This window comes from Perca fluviatilis, chromosome 11, assembly GCF_010015445.1.
Source record: "Perca fluviatilis chromosome 11, GENO_Pfluv_1.0, whole genome shotgun sequence".
NCBI lineage: Eukaryota > Metazoa > Chordata > Actinopteri > Perciformes > Percidae > Perca > Perca fluviatilis.
The window spans coordinates 21552273-21572397 of record NC_053122.1 but is presented as its reverse complement, the minus strand read 5'-3'; the positions used below and the strand labels follow the sequence as shown (position 1 = coordinate 21572397).

The following is a 20125-nucleotide window of genomic DNA, read 5'->3' as shown; positions in this document are numbered from 1 at the left end:
TGATTGTGACAGTCACCTTGAACAGCTGTTGTTGTACTGAACATTCAAACCAACAGGTGGAGCTGTGTCTTTCTTTTTGGGTCACGGAAGATCCACTATATAATACCACTTTTGATGAGATTCCTTAATGTAAGACATTTTAAACATGCAGTGATAGCCTATTTGATGAAGTATGCGTGCTGTGGAGAAAGTTGGCATAATGTGGCATCGAGGTATGTGTTTAAATTATAAGAATGCCACTTATGACTATTACATCTTCAAAACTGCCTAATACATCTGTATGAGAAATAGATGGAACCACAGAACCTGTAGCAAAATATAAGCAGTATTTGGATATTGATGAGCTGTGGTTTTGAATCTCAAACATCCACCTGTAATCTGTTCTAAGATATAAAGTTGTACCTAAACATGGAGTATTTTGGAGTTATTGAGGATAAACTCACAAAGGAATACATTAAAAGCCCACATTGCAGTCTGTGTGGATACATGCGCGTCCACGTGCGCGTATGTGTGAAAAGTGTGAATGTGTAGGCCTACATGGGATTGCCTTAATAGCTGCGTTCTTTATGACAAAAAGAACTACTAAGAACAAATGATATCCCTACTGTTGGCTAATTGCAGTATCTACTTGGGTATCTTGCAGCAGGCATTTTTTGTGGTTGCATAACTGTCAGGTAGGTTATTATAATTATGTGCACGTTGCGATTTTTTTCCCCTCCACCAAATCCAATCACACCCTCCCCCATCTCAAGTACAATTACGTGTTGGGTGACGTTTCAGCATGCGGAGGAGGGCGCTGGGCAGGGACCACTTGGACCAAAGAGGAGTTAACGCTATTTCATTTCAGCGCAGAATCAACGCATTGAAGGCAGCGGACCAGGGCGCCGTGCTGAAGCCTAGCCCATTGTCTCCTTCAGACAGAGCAACTAAGGAAAACGGCTTTGACCAAAACAGCGGTGTAGCCCATCAAATAGTGTCCAAGTGGTAGGCATTACGGGTTTGTAAGCCACAGAAAAAAGGGCCCTGGACAGATCTGGCCAATTACGGAAAATGAATCACAGTCAAGTTTTGATAATATGAACAAGAGCCGCGTTTTGTTGCAATTGGCGACCAACTATTGATGCTTCTGCGCCGATCGTTTTCCACACCATCAATTCGCGCGGACTTCTTTTGTTCGCATCGCTTGAATCCCAAATTCTAGCCTGCCTATTTGTGTTGCCGTTGTGAAAACGAGTTAGGCGCTCCAAAAGACAACAAAAAAAAGCCGAGATGAATTTCCAGTCGAGCGTCCCAGTCTCGCAGCAGTCTCAGCCAGCCATGCCCACTCCAGGCACGGTCCCGGCGCCAGTCCCCGTCCCAGTTCCCCAGTCCATCCCGTCCCAGTTCGGATCCGGATCGTCTGCAGGCTCAGGGGCTGGCCAGTTCGGTTCGGGGACTGTTTCAGGCCAGACTGCCCAACCCGGCTCAGCGGGCTCGCAGTTTGTTTTGTCCAACTCAGCGGCCATCAGAGCAGAGATCCATCGGTTCGAGTCTGTCCATCCGAACATTTACGCAATCTACGACCTGATCGAGCGCATCGATGACCTGGCCCTGCAAAACCAGATCCGAGAGCATGTAATCTCTATTGAAGGTGAGTAAGGGGGGGAATCATACTCGTCGTTTGGTGCTTCTCACTCATTGAGGGCTGGGGGATAGGGTGGCGTGTCTGTTTTGAGGGGAGGGGGGGTCTTCTTTTCCTTCCTTTTATGTACACATTGTCATGGGCGCATAGTAGCCTACAGTGTCAACAATCACACTTTGTCTGAGGTTGGGGGCGTAGCCGATCTCATAGTCCTGCTCAAGGAGTGAATTGCCCCCATACACTGCAGTGTTAACAATACAATGTTCAATTGCACTCACAAGAGGCAGCCTGTGCGGTTGTAACGAGCTCTCAAAAAATTGCATCTGCTGTTCAATGGCATTTGCTAAAGGGAACACTGTTTTCACATGTCATGCACTACAGTCTGACCTTATTTTCATTTTGAACCCATCTCACTGGAGCAGAGGCAACCAATGTTAAGTCACATGTTGCATGAAACTAATCATTGCCTGAAACAATGCAGAATATGCACACGCAGTTGTTACATAGGGTGCTGGAGAGAAGAAATGATGTACCATTAGAGATGGCATGATGAACATCATTGAGTGTGTTACGGGTATATTCTTTGTCACACTGGAGATCAAGTCCAAATGTGTTATTACCTGACCAGAGAAGGATGACATTGACTGTAAACCAGCCAAATCAGCTTTTCAAATCCAAGTAGGATGATGCACGTCTAAACGTCTTAAATTATGGTAGCAGTTTCTGGTGTGTTTCTCCCTGCTACTTACCCACCATGTGTCCAATCAATGGCTGACACAGCAGTCAGTGTACTGTCCATCAAAGCCAGCTGTCAGGGGTCTGGAGGAGTATTACAGCAACTGTCTGAATGCACTCACACCACTGGTTCATACTGTCTTTGGTAGCATTATCGTGATTCAGATTTGTGTATATATATATATATAGCTGGTTGGCTTCTAATCTATGGTGATATACCAATATTTCACAGTTATCAACAGACCTCAGGATTGTCAGAGATGATCTTAACAATATTTATCTGAATATGCAGTCAACACTGAACATGCTTTAGGATATTCCATGTTACATGCCAATGACACAGCAGGCAGGGACAGATTTTGTTTGGCTTTTGCTGAGTTTTGACATTTCATTTAAACATGTCATGCAGTGTCCATGGGTTTAGGATAGATCAGAATAAAAATGAAAGTCATCCTCATGTGAAAATAAGCAATCAACCAGTGGGTTTTAGTTCATCCTTTCGAGGAGAGGATGATTTACCTGAAGCCTTTACGATTGTTGCATACTTTTCTCAATGAAGGCATGTCTTTATTCTGTATCTTTATATGACAGCACTGGAGCCTTTTTATGAGTTATCTCAAAGATGTACCTCTCAAAAACAGAAAGGTTATTGCCTGTATTATTAAAAAAAAATCTGTTTTGAAATTGTTTGTTTCTTCTTCCTAAAAGATGAGCAAACACTAACGCAAGGAAAACTCCATCAGCTTCCAGAGTTAGGTGTCATATGTTCAAAAAACACAAGGAGTAATTTTGTGGTGTTGAACTTCAGTTTTATTGTGGACTCATTCTCCTTCTACCGTTGTGTTGACTTCAGTTACATCATTTTTTTTCCCCAGAATGCCCTTTAACAATGCTCAGAAAAAATAATGTTAGCATTTAGCTAGCTAACAAGTTTATGAATAGTGAGCCATGTCTGAAGGCCAATATATCATTTGTTTGTTTTTTTTAAATGGGAGAGAGAGGGGGAAGACATGCAGGAAATCGTCACAGGTCGGACTCGAACCCCGGACCTCTGCGTCGAGGCATAAGCCTCTCAGTATATGTGCGCCCGCTCTACCCACCGAGCCAAACCAGCCACCAATTTATCTTGTATTTGATTGTTCTCCAAACAAGACATATGGACTGTATTATTATCTACTGTGGCTTCTGTTGGTGCAGAAATGGGTCTTTCTGGGACATCTTCCTCACAGTTCTCACTGTGTGATTGTTGAACATTAGCACAAAGATTAGAAAAAAGCCCTTACTTTCTGAGTCTGAAGTGACGCATGCTAAACCTGATGCTTACTGTTGATGTTTGAGATTAGAAATCTCTCAGTAGGATGTCACATCATCTGTATTCTGCTGGGTATCCTTGGGAATAAAAACAAAACAGTGATATTTGTGGCATTGTGTCCACACCTGCAGGCTAATACAAAATGTTACACTGGGAAATGTTTAACCCCAAAGTAAAACTCCACTGCTGAACAACAGAACAGGCGCAGGAATGCCGTTTATTTATGAATCTGTTTAGCACATTGTTAACCTGCTTGGGTTAAATGTCGACGTTATGTAGAATGGTGTTGAATTGATATTTCTAAACATACACCATATGTCAGTCAGAAGGCATAATAGATGTTGGTGTCCTTCCCACAAAAAAACATTGCATTAGCTTTGATGTACATTCTGGTGCGTTTTCATCCTGTTAAATGAGATGCAGTTGCCTTAATAACTGTAACTTCAAGAGGCTTTGAAGAGCTGCAACTGGAGACATTGGCCGACTTGTCTTCACCTGCACTGTGGAACTGCAGAGCTGTTCCTCTTCAATCTTGCATCATTGCAGAGGCTGTTGCTAAGGAACCAGGGGCTCATGCATTTAGCTGAAAATGCTGAAGAAAAAGTGAATATAAATTACAGCCCTTACAAAATGAATTTCCATCTTACTTAGGTTTCCCTGTCGTTTTGTTGATTAATAAGATATTTTATATGATGATGACACACCATGCTGGTTTGTGTGTGTGTTTTTTTTGTACCTCATATTGTTTCTTTTGCAGTAATTGATATTCAGGGTGCTGCTTGGTTTCTGTGCAATCATATTGCAATTCAAAAAAAATTCTCTTGTCTTTTTTACAACAATGGTTCGTGAGTACAGGACTGATGCTAAAGCTGATCTATATTAGACAAGAATGTTATTGATGATGACCAGACCAGAAAATGGGCATGCACAATGGCTGTGCAAAAATATAGAGGAATGCTAAGTGGTTGGCATGTGATTCACAGTTAATTCAAGTCTTTAAAAAGTTTTGCTAATAATCCAAGAGGCTTGGAGAAGCGTGGCAGGGTAATCTGTTTCAGGGCCCCAGGGCAAACATTTACTGTTGGGCCCCTGTTGCCTCTAATTTCCCATTAGGTACAGTGCACACAGCACACTATACTGTAGATGGCAGCTTCATTATATTTTGCACAGAGGCCCAGAAACCAACTAGTACCACTGGAATACTACCTGCCTGAAGCTTTCCATGTCAGTTTGTGGTTATTTAATCAAACCCTTCCCAAACAAATGTAAAGTAATCAAATTGTCTAAAACCAATTAATGCACAGTGAAGCTGGCACATTTGGGGGCCCAGGGGCAGTTGCCCACTTTGCCTGGTTGGAAATCCGTCACAAAACGTCTCTGATCTGTGACCTGAATGACTGAGAACCTTTATTGCCATAATGCTAAAATGACTGAAAAATCTCCAGGATTAGATGGTGGGGTTGCTCGAGTGGCAAACCGGTGCTTTATCAATCAAGCTAAACTGAAAAGAGCAATTCCCTGGAACAATTTGGCCTAATCCATAAACCGTTTTCAATGGCTGTGTCAGGTGTCTTTAGTCTGGGAAAAAGTCAAGGACTGGGCTTCATTTCCATGTGAGCAACCAGCTCATAGACCTGCTTTGTAACGGCAAATAAAACAAAGTGTAATTATATGCAATCTGATTAAAAAGTAAGGTTTCATTAGGTCTATATTAGCCTCATAAGTGGCAACTTTTTCATTAACAGCCAAATCTGTTAATTCTCTTGACTGGCTTGTTAATTATCCCATTTAAACTGGCCAGTCTTCTTGCCAGTGGCCATCTTTAAGCCTCACCGTGAAGTGACATTGATGATGCTGATGAAGTTTGTTGCAGACAAAAGACTGAAGCTGTCAGCCAAGAACATCCAACTGAGGATTGCACCACAGCGGTGATGTACTGATACCAGGTTAAACTCCATCCAGTCACATATTGTCAAAGGGAGAAAAATTCCAGTAGAGAAGCTGTTCATCTACATCACCAGTGTTGTACAACATGTACTGCGTATGACTGGACAAAACAGTTTCTGGCCCTTAGACATTGGATGTCCTTGCTGCATAATTAATTGTTTGAAATAGCAGATTGATTCATTTATTCAGAGGAACAAACTAATATTATTTAATTGTGGTTATTACAGACTCAAAACTAGATTACACCTTGAACCTTGAACTATAGTTGGAGCCTGGATGTGGTTGGGGATTTGATTGGGGGAAATAAATACGTGAGCGTTTGTAAATAGAATAAAATCCACATCACTGAGATGTGTAGACAGCTGCAGAGATGGTATCTGTACTGTGATTCCAGTTTTATTTTTAGCTATTAATTTCAATGTGTAGGAGTGTTCCAGTTCCATTAACAATACTATGTCCTGAGAATAGTTTTCTTTGGGTGTATGTTCTGACTGCTATTATAATTTTATATTCTTATCACACTTGCATTATGCTTTTTAGATTTTCTACAGACGTTCTGTAGTTAATTGAAAAGACGTGGATGTATAGCTACAGAACAAAAGCACTTACACACTGTGATATAGCAAAAACAGCACCAGTCAGTGATGGACAGGGTGCCGTAAATGTTTGACTCCTTTCTGATTTTTTTTTTTTAGCCTTAAAGTGACATCAGACTTTCTCAACAGCAGGTTATTATTTTTGACCTATGTGTATTTTGAGCAGGTTTCCTTTAGCCAAGTTTTATGATGTTACATTGCTGTAATGTTCTCTTGCACCTTGAGCAATAACCATTGCAAAAGCTCACACTGACATCCATTTTTCAACTGACAGTCCAATGTCAGAACAAGCACAGTCACCTAAACCCACTGCTGCTCAAGAGGGGTGCTTGGGATTTCAAGAAAGGACTAATAAGCCTGCACAATGGGACATCGTGTGCTCCGACAGCTATTGGGATGACACAGAGATACAAAAAGCACACAGACTGAACCCTCACAGCTCTCTGTGGGCATTGTGTGGCACCTAAGCAGCTATCTGGAACACACTGCATCTCTCTTGTAGGCAGTTGCCAAGGAGAGTGAAGCAGAGTGCTCATCTGCTAATCACAAACAGAGAATGATGATAATGCATCTTTCTATTGCTGCTGAAGCAGGATTTATTTCCTTATGTCCAGTGAGATGTAAAACACTGAACTTGAATCTTAACACTGTTTTCATTGACTGCATGCTGTCATGATGTAGCAGGAGTTATGTATAATACAGCCTTTGTAGTATAATTCACGAATTGTGATGGAAATACAGTATATTGTCCTGATTAATAATCATTCATTAAACATGAAACACAGGCGGGGTTTACAGAGGTTTTCCAAAGAGTTGTAACAGTTTAAAGCTGGACAAAAGGGGTTTGAATTTGAGGTGCTGTGGTTACAGTTGTCACTGTTAGCCATTTGTGTTAGGGAAAATTCCGCTGCTGCTTCTGGCATGTGCAGTTTTTACAATTTGCTCATTATATTTCAAAACCTTAACTGTTAATATAGATTAGAAACTGTAATAGAGTTAGAAATGTCAGTCAATACCACCAGCTGCATCGCTAACCCAGTATGCCAATATAAATTGCTGTTAATGTGGAATGCTGGTGTTTATAGAGTAGCCCAGTAAGTATTTACTAGTTGTAGATCTTGTGCCTAAATAAAACCTTACATAAATACATCTGTTAAGCTGGAATAGGCCCAACCATGGCCTGTTTTTTTGTTTTTTTCATTTTTCTATGTACTTAGTCACAACCAAAGCCTAGGGTAAAAGCTTGAGATTGGCATGTTTAGAAATGTCTTGATACTAATTATAGTCCCATTATTCTGAGGCATCGGTCTATTTATCGACCACCTTAAATGTCTAGCTTCTTCTACTGAGCAGCATTACGTGGAAATAAAAACCTTTTTATGCGTCATATTTGCAATAGAAATATGCCTGAACCCCCTTAACAAATTCATTCATACAAGTACATTTTTATTAAATGATCAAAAGGATTTGCCATTCTAAAGGAATAGTTAGACATATTGGGAAATAGCTTATTCATTTTCTTAGTGAGAGTTGGATAAGAAGATTGATACCACTGCCATGTATGTCTGTTAAAACATCTATTGGCAGAAATGGAATAATAGAAATACCTATGTTTTCATTAGTGTATACTCACGTGAAACTAAGAATCATTGTTTTTGTTAGAATGAACCCTTCATATCTACATAGGGAGCAGGTCCTCTTCCATGTAGCCCGCCAAATTGCATGTTTCTACAGTAGTCCAGAACGGACAAACCAAACACTGGCCCTTTCGCGTTACCTGAAGGCCACCGTAGGTTCTACTGCACGCTTGGAAAGGAAGGGTTAAACGGAGAGGTATTCAGTTGGTTGCATCCTTCAACCTCACCACTAGATGCTACTAAATCCTACACACTGCTCCTTTAAGTATGGAGCTGAAGCCAGAAGGTGATTAGCCTAGCTTAGCATAAAGACTGGAAGCAGGCGGAAATGGCTAGCCCCCCTCCCGTTACAACAATTGACTCACTTAAAACCTCAAATTGTCATTTTTACATATCTGTTTGCGTATGGGTTAATGTTGTGTTAAATAGTGATATTTAGTGGTTGTAATTTTGAACCTCTGGACAAAGCCAGGCTAACCGTTTTTCCCTGCTTCCAGGCTTTAAGCAAGCTAAGCCTGCTTGGCTCTAGCTCTATTCTTAATTCAAAGAGTAGTAAGAGTAGTATCATTCTTCTCTAACTCTTGGCATTGTTGGCAAGATTTCCAAAAACTGTTTCTTTATATCAATTGTTAAAAAAACAAATCTGACATTCTTTGCCTTTTCAAGACAGAACCAAGTGTTAGAAGTGCAATACTGGAATTGAACTAGGGATGTCATTGTAAATGGCATGCGTCTTAGACCGATGGACCGCTAGGATGTCTGTTATTTTCAGTGAATATTTCAAAAAAATTAAGAAAAACACGATTACCCAGAAAATGTGTCTTTAGGAAGAGAGAGAGTTCCTTTGCTGTATGCCTCATATTTCAGAGGTCTACAACATCACTGTCAAGATTTCAGTTGAGCCTTTTTGATGTGATGTAACACCGATTAAACCGAACACCTGAATGCAGCTCTCATGTCAATTCGCCCAAGCAGGCATTGATAAAAGTATAAGCTTCTTTTTGATTTCCCATTCACTTGAAGACATTGTCAGATCCTCTGTAGCATCTGTAGCAACTGAAGCACCTCTGTGTTGAGCGTGGCAAGTATCAGGTTTCAGCCCTGTTTAATCTTTGAGGGTCATTGTTAAAAAAACACTTCACGTCACGTTTACGTCACAGGTTTATTCTCGGGATTGTAGTAGTGATAGACTTTACCCCTAACAGACGCACACCAGATAACAGGGTCCCACATGCCTCACTCTCAAAAGACTCCCTGTTTAGTGACTAGCCAATAAAGTTTCTCTCATCTGCAGCTTCAGAACGCTCATTCCATCCCCATTGAAATGCATTTTAACACGGCACCCGACTCTTGACCGTGGGTCAGCAGAGATGAGCTGAACTGGTGTGCTGTAAACAGAGCCTCGGTCTGAAGGCCTGGGAGGTCTGCGGGGTCAGAGTGCCATTTCTGCATCAGCCCTGCTGTCCTCTCTCTGCTGCAGCACCATAGCATTGGCTTATTGAATGTGACGCTATCCTCCACAGCAGAATGTCCTCCATTGTGCTATTGAACAAAGGCTCTCTCTCTCCCATTGATGGACAGCTAATTTTTTTCTTGTGTTCTGAATGTGGAGGGGTGGGGGTGAGCTGGGTGAGCTGGTCAGGTTTTTTTAATTTTTTTTATAAGAAAATTTAGAGTATCGAAATCTCTTATGAACAGAAAATAGAGGGTTGTTTTTTTCTATGTCGTATTCTGACCTTGTTATCGGGTAGTGTTGAGTAGTTTGGATCTAATGTTTTATTGAAGGGCCATTAAGTTTCTGGGCTCAGTCCATTTTGATTCACTGGGTTTTCAATGCAGAATAAGTGTTTGTTTGTCACAACCATACATGAATCTGTGGTTGTTCAGCATTAAGCAGCTTCATTGGATTTAGATGAAAGCAAGAGGAAAAAACTATCAGAATTTCTGGGGATATATGGTGATGTAATATGGATGATGTTCTCTTTCTGCTGCAAGGACATTGTGAAGTTATTTATAACTAGTATGGTCAACTGAGAGGATGTAACATGCGGTGATGATACAAACATGCTGCAATAATACAATATACAATGAACCCCTAAATTCACAATAGTATGCACCACCATAGTATTGTTATGCCATCTAAGTAGAGCTGAACCAATTAGTTGATTGTCAGACACATTATTTGCAGTTACTTTAATAATCAATTGATTTAAGTCATTATAAGCAAAAGTACAACACATTCACTTTTTCCAGCAACTCAGTTGTGAGAATGTGTGGGTTTTCTTTGTCTTGAGTGATAATAAGTGTTGGTCAGACAAAACAAGCAATTTGAAGAGCTTTCATTATTTCCTGACATTTTATAGACCAGACTACATCTGAAGATCAACTAAAAAGAAAAATCTTTTTTTTTATTTCCCCCAGCCCAAGGTGATGTCTTCAAATATCTTATTATGTTTGACAGAAACCCAAAGATATTCAGTTTACTATCATGTCTTGACATTTAAGAACACATCTATGGTTGTATTTTCTTATAATTTCCTCTAATAACGTTTTCTTGTTTTTTTTTTTTTTTTACGGCTGAGACTGCGGTCAATTAAATTTGCCATAGGCTCTTGTTTTTTCTTCTTCAATTTGTGCATCATCCATATCCTATGGTGGAAGTGCTCATGTTTCCTGCCAGTGGGGTAGGGCTGGAAGCAGATGGCTGCTGACAGAGGAAGGGGTTTGGAAAGCCTTGAGTGAGCAACAGATGGAAAAGCACATATGCCTCCAAGTCCCCTCAGCCTGCCAGCAGTCCCGTGACTAACTGTGGGAAGATTCTGGCCTCATCCAGGTTGGGGATGGATAGAGGATCATAGTAAAGAATAAAGTGCCCTTAGAATAGAAATGGTTATCTGACACCAGTTTGTCTCTGGAATTCAACTGTTGGAGGATTCAGATATCTTTTAATTGGGGATGAATGTGGCAAAGAATAAGCCTGGACCGCAGGAGCATTTTTTTATACAGTATAATACTGCTAAGAAAAGCAAGCAGTTATCTTGTTTTAGTTATCCAGTAATTTAGGAAAAGAGACTCCGTTGCCTTTGAAGAGAAATCTCATACAGGGACTTTTCTGGCCCTCGGGGAGCACATTTTCTTCAATAAAGAGGAAAATGCCGGATACAGGAAGTGTGGCCTACACAATGTGAGGCCATAATGCTGCAGAATATGACAGCATACACTATTCTAGCTATAGCTTTGGTGTTAGAAGTCAGTTACTCCTGCTTTTGGAGAGCAGTGTAATTGAGAACACGCAGACTATTTAAATGTTCCAGGGCTGTTGAAGCTCAATGTAATTCCCTTAACAGCTCAGGGACATGTCACAGTTTTTCTGCGTCAATCTTCAAGGACGTGCCTCAAGTTAGTTTGTTTCTGCATGAGTTTGGTGGAGTCATTCATGAAACTACTTCTCTGTTGTGTGAATAAATCCTGTTAAGCAAAAAGGTTGAAGGGGTGTGTTGTTCCTTATATGGCCTTCAGACTAACTGTGTGTAACCCACCCCCCATAAAAGTCAGATCTTTAAAATTTTTTACATAATATATATATATATATATATAAAATCAGTTCTATTATACTTGTTTTTTTGGTAAGGGTAGAATCATCTGGTGTGTTTGTAGTAGTTAAGGCTAGATGTGTGTATGCAGCAGATTGACATTTGCTCTCATACTTGGCTGTAAATAGATGATCCTTTCTGTACTTCTCAGTTTATTTTCATTAAACTGACTGCACTACTTTTCTGAGGTTAGCCCTCTTGTCAGTACAGCTTGTTTAACATGTGCCAGCTGAGCGTTATCACCCAGGTCCTACATTCCTTTTGTAGATGTCACTGTTTTGATGGTGTTGTGGCATGTCCTCTGGCCTTGTGATGGCTGCCTTCAAAGGACTCACTCAGGCAACATGCCAGGTGCTTGTTTTCCAGATTGTTTTGTTGCTGATTGCGGGAAAGGACATGTCATAGTTGTAAAAATGCTGCAATGGACAGTTGGTTTTGATAAAGTATGTGTCTATGTCAGCATCTGTTACTCAGCTTAGTTCTTGGTCAGCAAAGATATTTTGGTCACTTGTTTCGTGAATCATAACTTAACTCTGAGTGTTTGTTGTGAAGTTTTATTCTGTGGGAATCACTGAAGAGGGAGTGTACTGTAATGTGACCCCCATTTACTGTTTATACCCCCGTTTCCTGCTTTCCCCACGACTGGAATAACCCAAAGTTGTTCCACTGCTGAATCCCCCCTGGCCATGACCCAGGACTCATGTCATGTGGTGGGGTATGTGAACTGCATGTACAACAACCCCTCTAGGAACACAATCACAGTTCCCATTTTGGACCTGACGTCTGAGTAATGGACATCAGCTCCAAGCTGTAAAGACTTACTCCCTGTGGCACTCCTTGACTGAATATCTTCCACTTGTTTCAAGTCTGAGTTTGTATTTGTTTTCCTTATGTGATTCAGAGAGCTCTAACATTTATATTTGAATGGACCCTATGGACCCCTATCAGTGGTGCATAGACCAGATGCTGCCTATAACTGATAACTGCAATATTAATGAGAAAATACTTAAAAAATTGTGGAACATTTTAAAGTCTGAAAATTGTGTTTCCATTTTGAAAATTATGACTTGTGGCAAGCAGAAACCAAAACCCTAATGCATTATACCCCTATGGTTTTAGGGGTCTTAGTTTATCATTGCACACTAAGCCTTAATTTTCCAACTTTTCCAGAGGCAAAATGGGTAATATCTCTTTGTGTGTAGGGTGTTTAATGACTGCACTGCTGCAGTATTTGCATACATACAGTATGCATAAATCATGAAAAAAAGAGTGTGAGGAGTGTTGCCCTATGTTAAAAAAAAGTGGAGCCTCTAGCAACCGTACAGCACATTTATCTCAAGGTTGGGCCAAAATTATAGCAGGCCACAACCTGCCAGGACACAAGAGGCCAACAGCAAACATGAGAAGGCAAAAGTGAATAAAATCTGAAGAAATCATTCAGAAGAGTCATATTCTTAATAGCCTGCCAGTTAGGAGCTATAATACTATGGACATTTGGAAGAAAAGGCTACCAGAATGCTCCAATGTGTTTGCCAAGCACCATTTGGTCTTCTTTTCTTTAAATGCAGTGTTTCTGATATGAGACAGTGCTGTAAACTGAGTGGCTCTGTGTGAACGGACACTCTGCAGTGCTCATTTGATATAAGCTGTTCAGAGTCTTGCTCCGGGCTGTGTCAGTGCAGCTTCTCAACAGCTCTGGTTTGGATGATGAGATTTTCCTCATTGAGGAGTCTGGCGTGAAAAGTGCAGTGTTCAGCAGCCTGACGCTGTTCTCAAAAAATGAGCTCTCCCTCGATTTTGTGTTCGCGTACTGGAATAAACTACTGGCCTCTAATGAAATACTGTACAGCTAAAAAGGAGGAATTATGACACTTGTGTTGCCATACACTACATCTCAGGCCCTGTGGTGCTCTTGGGCCCATTCTGTTGTGAAATTGGACCAACTGGTGTCTAGAGATGCACCCTGCTGATGTGTTAAAACATAGTGAGCCATTTGTATCCATTTTGCAAGACATTTACAGGACGTATGTATTTCCCCAGGAAATTGGTTTCTTAGCAGCACCGTGCTATTGACTGGTAGGGCTCTGTGTTTATCCAGTTACAAGTACTTGCACAAAAAATATGTTTAAAGCGAGGGATAACTCACATTGCTAATGTTTGTGTAGGGCCTCTCTATTCACACCTCTAAATTGTGGCTTTTCACATATTTGGCTTCAAGAGAACCTCCACTCCAAAAAAGGTATCTTTTGTTGTGTCAAAATCTGGCATGAAATCTGGCCCCAGTGGCCTAAAAAAAACAACGTAGCAGCTAATGTAGGCACAAGCTAATTCAAAGCTACATTTTGTCTGTTTACATGATCAAACAAATCTTCCTGTGGTCTATTCATGCCAATAGGGCTTTTAGTAAATAGGACCCTACGTTTAGTGGGCTGGCGAGTGAGAGCTTGGGCACGATTAGTGGTCCACTTTCAAAAAAAAATACTTTTGGCCACACTCACCCTCATGGATTGTCAGATGTCACGTTTGGGTAAGAGCTCTGGTGATGCATCTCCATCGGTGGCTGAGTGAAGTGCAGATCTGACGGTGGATGGGTAGGCAGTAGCATGTGTTATGTAACACAAGTAGGTGGCTGGAGTAGATCTGCGTGTGTGTGTTTGTGGTGTGCATGTGGTACTCTCTGGATGTGTAAATTTCCCCACACACAGACCTTTGCCCCTGACCTTGATTGGTGTCTGAGTGCAATACCCTGGGGAGATGGATGTAATGGGAGTTTCGGTTTATGTGGGGGCAGGATCAAGGTATTTGGAGCGGTGTTATGTTGTGACAGAGGGTCAGAAATTAGGGTTGTGGGGTTGAGTTGCCAGTCTAGGAAGCCTCTTAACACTCTTGTCTGGCAGAATCAATCTATACCACTTTCTAGGATTGTAACCTGTCTGGGCCCCTTTACACAAGCTTTAAACAGCTTACCAGGGTGTCCCATTTCACATATCTTCATTATGTTTTATAATTGTACTTTATTTTTTTGTGAATAAATTAGATATGCACCAATTTCTTCTTTCTAGGCCGATTCCGATTTTCTTTGAGTTACGCCAGCCGATACCGATTTTAGCTGATTGCGATTTCATTTTTTCTAACCACTTTACAGCACACACAAATATTTATTTTCTATCTTTTCTATAATAGAACATTTTACACAGAACATAGAAAAATTTTTGAACAGATAATGGATCACTATAAAACAGAACTATATAAATGGGAAATTCACACACATCTAAAGTGCAATGCTAGAACCATTTCAACTAAAAAAAATTGATTTTGGTTTTTGGTGTCGTCCCTCCACGCCCTACTTTTTCCTTGCAGGTGTTGCATATTGCAAACTTGTTATCTTCTGCACACACGCTGAAGAATTTTCAAACAGCTGACATGTTGCAGGTTAATTCACGTGGTTCCCTACATGTGCGAGAATAGCGCGGACACGCGCTTCACACCGCGAGCGGGTACGAGCGACACACGGTGGAAAAGTTGAGAGAAAGTAAAAAGAGACTGTGCCGTGTGTGCATGCATCCTTGAGAACTGTAACTTGTATAACTTATGTTGTCAGTTAATTGTAGCATTGACTGGCATGAAATTGGCATATGTCAGACTGACCTGCCGGTCGCTGGTCATGGCCGAGCACATGAAAACCGGCCAATTCCGGTCACTGGCCGGTCTATTGGTGCATCTCTAGAATAAATTGAACCTTGAACCTCCTTTTCTTTTTACTCCATCCTCTCACTATCTCTATAGCCGCTGTGCAGATAATTGTAATTGCCAGCTAGCTCAGACTTCTTTGTTTGTAGCTGGTCTGGGACTAGACATCCCTATTTCTGAAAAGGAAGGGATCAGATCTCATCAGATAGAGTCCCCAAAGGCGGGTCGACCTGAGGTTATCTGAGCCTGAGCTACTGGTGTGGTATATTTGGATAGATGGGATAATTCGGCACAGTATTTGTTGCTTTAATTTTCTGGTACATGAGTCTTGTTGATCACAATGTCTAAAAACACATCTAGTTACTTGACTGCAGGAGAAACAGAGCAAGCTATTATATGATGCACCGTGTGCATTAACTGGTACTGATGACTCATTGAAAATTCTTCTGGTTGCATATGACCCATGCTGAGCAATGCAACACCTCATCCTGCACTGACTCAAGGACGGGGACCGCAACTGCAAAGCCAAACATGGAGTGGTTTTTGATGACTATGAGTTATTGGACATAGAGTCCAACCAAGAAGAAGCACTACACACGTTTATTTTTCCTCAACATGGAAGCAGTTAGGCTTGTTTGGTTGTTTCCACATACTGTAGCTTTACTTGACAATCCTGGTTAATTTGTCCTCTTGTGTCCATCTGGAGAAAATAACACCCACTCTAACCAACATTTGATTCCTTGCTTATGAGATCTTTAGGGAGGAGATTTTTTTCATATGTTACCCAATATATATCACGCTCTGCAAATGTATGCAGTAGAGAAGCAAAGTTTACTTTTTTATGGTGCGATTGTTTAGATAATGGTTACATTGAACGTGTACTGGGTTAGTCTGTCAGACCTGGATGGACAGAAACGTACTGTAAATGCAGAGCAGTGGCTGTTCAGTGTAATATTTCTGAGATTTCTTATTATGTCAGGCCTGTTTCTGTCGGATAGACGCAGACCAGAGATGGGCTTAGATAGATGGAGTATCAACTAATTAAATTAAGCAGCTGCTCGTCAGCAGATTTAGCTGACTGGAGATCGATCAGCACTACCCAATATGAACTCAATAAGGAACATCTGATGTCTGTGATCTCTTTGATGTGATGTCACTGAACAGTAAAGTCATCTGATCTTGGGTTTTATCCAAAAGAAAATGACATACTAATGTTGGATTTTCATTTAATGCTGCTATTCAAATCTTACGCATAACCAGACAAAGCCTATGCTGTCTGCAACAAAAAAGGTTTACTCTATCACTAAGCTTTGACGTCTGACATCTTCAACCTATCTTTTTTCATCTTACAGAAATGTAAAAATGTCAACAATCATATCCTGACAACTTGTGTTTCTTTTTTATGATTTCGTGAATTATTCATTTCATATTTTAGATACATTCTTCAACTCCTTTATTGCGTTACCTTAGACAGCTAGCAGTGTCACAAGGAAGTGTCAACAAACTGTCACAACACTAAGCTGTCAACTGAACACACTGATTATTATACTAATAAAACATAATTTATCCAGTAGTTAGTTGAGAATTTATTCTGAAAGGTGTCAAATTTGGAATTATATTGGCACAAATAAAAAGAATCAACCAGAATAAACAATGATAAGAAAACTGATATTTGTTGACAGCATATCCTTAAGAAGTAACTCTCCAAATTTGCCAGAATATCAGCTCTATTTACAGATTTTGATCACGACTATACTGAAATGTAATGCTTGAATTTGATCACATAGCTTTGGATGTTATGGGTATGTCAGTAAGTAGGCTCAGGGGTCATGCACTACTAGATTAGGGTATACATATAGGCAAAGCTATATAATCGACTCAAAATGGAAGACACTGCCTTATTGAGTAACCCACTGAGGTCTGATCTGATTTATTTTCAGCTTAACAGCCATCAAACTTGTCATTGATTTTCTTTGTTTCCTCTTCCTCATGCCCTCGCTGCCTTTGCCCCACCTTGATGGACTCCCAACATCATGCAACTCTGCAGGTAAGCCTAAAAAAATACAGTTACAGTTGTACAGTGTACAGTTATAGTTTTTGTTTCATGACACACCTAGATGGATGCATACATTATTTGAGTGTAAGCTAACCTGCCATACCGGGCTGAGTCTGAACTTTACCATCTGTTCTGTGGATCCTCAAGCAGACCAAGTCCTGACTCCTTGCTCTCTCACCCTCAGCAGTTTTAAAAGCCAGCTGTTTAATAGCACCTGTGTATCAGTAAGGTTGTGCTTTGTGGTCATGGCCATCTGGACATTTGTGTGTGACAGCAGGTGCACTTCACCTTTCATGGGACTCAATAACTACTGAATAAGAAGTACCAAAATATTTGTTTTTCATGAGCTCAAATGCCCAAAGAGTTTTACTCTCTGTGGTGATACAAAACCTTTTTCTTAATGTGCAGGCAGCCAATCTACCCATAAGCCTCCTAATATATTGAGTTGGCTTCCTAATCTGCTGAAGTAGCAAGTGCAAAAAAGGGGGACACATTACCCCTCTGTACTGAATAGATTTTCATGGCTCTTATTCCTGACATATGCTCTGTGAAAGGAGAGGAGAGTATAGCCCAGGGCAGTTTATAAGCAGGGCAGTACTGATGATGTATCAAGAGGTCTTAGTAACACAAGGGTTTCTGGATGTTCTTCTGGAGCGTGGGGGTTGCTTATAGTGATAACCTCCAGAGAGGATCCCAGATGGGGATGCCATCCTCTCAGCTGGCCTACTTCCCTGACACTCGTAACACATAGCAATTTGTCCAATCCTCCTGCGCCTCCTCTCTTGCTAAGCCAGCCATGTAATTATTGTGTACATTTTGGCCTTGATGCAGTGGAAGATACTCTTCTTATACAGAATTTCCATACGGTGAGCAATTGTGATCAGAGCCTGGCACGGCACGAGTAAAAGGAATGGCATTGTAAAATGTGTTGCTAACAGTGTTGCTGTCATCTGTTAGATAAAAGTAAGAACATGAAAAAACTCCAAAGCACCTACTTTTTTCCTACCCAAAAAAGGATGATTTCTCTCTTGTCACCTGCATGACAACACATGATAAGCCAATCATTTTAGCTCACAGTATTTTAGCTCTAGTCACAAGTAGGCTCACAATATTGCAGGTCATCCCGGGATCTCCTGCTGTGAGTATGCAGATGAAATGCATATGATCGCAAGTGGCTTGGTGTGCTGTACCCAGTGAAAATGAGGCAGTAGTCAGTAGTAGTCACTTCACACTTGAAAGGGAACCCACTGTATATGAGGGACTGACTGCAACCGTGTAATTTGACCCTAACTTGTGAGTGATTCAGTCATCTGTCATACCTGATAACTGTAAACTCACCAGCACAAAGGCCATTTATATTTTGTGGGCCTTTTTGATTTAACTAAAAGCTTAAGAAGCTATCAGAAGGAATCCAAAGGGAATACATTTGGGAATTCACTCACTAATTCATGTTGTGTCAGTCAAAAATTGGCACGCCCTCTTGACTGAGATTTTTACGGACTCTGTAGTGCTGCAGTCTGTGATTTGGAGCTCTGCTTGGCACCTGCAAAATTATGTGGACTTTGTTTTCCTCTCTTAATTACTTGCTGTCATCATATTGACATGGCAGTGTGGACTTGGCAATAGGTAGCCCCACAAACCTCATCTAAAAAGGCTGTGCGTAATACAAATCAAATATTATGCATAACTGACAGTGTACATGTACACTATATCATAGACACATATTTGTAAATAATTACCAATACGTTTATGAAACAAACCTGTGGTCCTGCTTTTATTAAATGTGTTTTAATCATATCATATAATTAATTGTCTTTATTAAGAAATCACAATAAAAGAGGAAAATGTACAACCCATTTATACTTAACGTCTGATTTTACAATTTAGTTTTTGTGAATTCCACCACTAACTAAATCAATTCAGTACATCAATCAAGCAATTATCCAATTATCATGCAGTCTGATATTTACTAGTTTATATTTATATTGCTGCACTAATCAATTGGCCAACCAGAGGGGGCAGAATACATCAAAACAAGCTGATAGATACCCAGCCACCGAGAGTTAGCAAATAGTGTAGGCTACAACAACAAAACTTGGTGTAACGTTACATACCGTTACATACCTAACGTTGGCATACAAGGAATCACTACATTCATTTGGAGACGTGTTTGTTGCCACTGGGTGAATGTAAGTCCAATGTTCACTTTACTTTTAGCTTTGTTTTTGTTTTTTTTTCTTTGGATTTTGAGAAAAGTGTTTTTATGTTTAAGTTGGCTAACGTAACGTTAGTCACTAACCCAAATGATAACTTTGACTGTTTGGTGCTGGAAAAGTAGCGTGGAGTTTGTTTATCAGATTGTCTTGCTCCGTTATCATTAACGTTACCTAGGTTAAAGGTACTGAGGTTGTTGAAAGTAGCTGACACTAATGTTAAATATGCATTACAATAGTAAGTGTAAAATATAAAATGCTAACATCAGCAGCAGGGTTCGAAATGAGGGGGGTCTGGGGGGGTCCCGGACCCCCCATAAGTCATTAGGGACCCCCTATAAGAATTTATTTTTAGATTTTGGGGGGTCCCCGACAAATATTTTTAACATTAAAAATGATTGTGAAAATTATAGGTCTTTAGTGACGTTTTATATTTATAACAATAATTAATTTATTTCCTAGCGTGATTGGGCAGCAATCAGGGAAGCTAATAGCATCACAGATTGTTGTTGTGGTCCTCCGGCGCATACACTACAGTCTATGGCGCAGACACGTATGTTATTGTTGAACGCGGCAAAAACGAAGCCTCACAAAGACTGAAATCCCTAATGAAAATCCTGTAAGTGCTTCGATTATGTTTATATCTCCATAATAATTGCTTATTATAGTAAAATATTTGGAGTTGGTGTTCCTATATCAAAAGTTGCATTAACTAACTTAGATAC

At 40.4% G+C, this 20125-nt stretch overlaps 1 protein-coding gene across 2 annotated transcripts in view; it reads left to right on the top strand.

Annotated features, from left to right (window-relative positions):
* Positions 1 to 777: 777 nt before the first annotated feature.
* Positions 778 to 20125, top strand: part of agap3 (ArfGAP with GTPase domain, ankyrin repeat and PH domain 3) — a 122184-nt gene continuing 102836 nt past the window's right edge. Inside the window, exon 1 of one of the 2 annotated variants that reach the window (XM_039815360.1) lies at positions 778 to 1630. In XM_039815360.1, the coding sequence (XP_039671294.1) occupies positions 1270 to 1630 (361 nt within the window). In that variant the 5' untranslated portion in view covers positions 778 to 1269. The remainder of the gene's footprint in view (positions 1631 to 20125) is intronic. The other variant, XM_039815358.1, reaches the window with a different exon arrangement.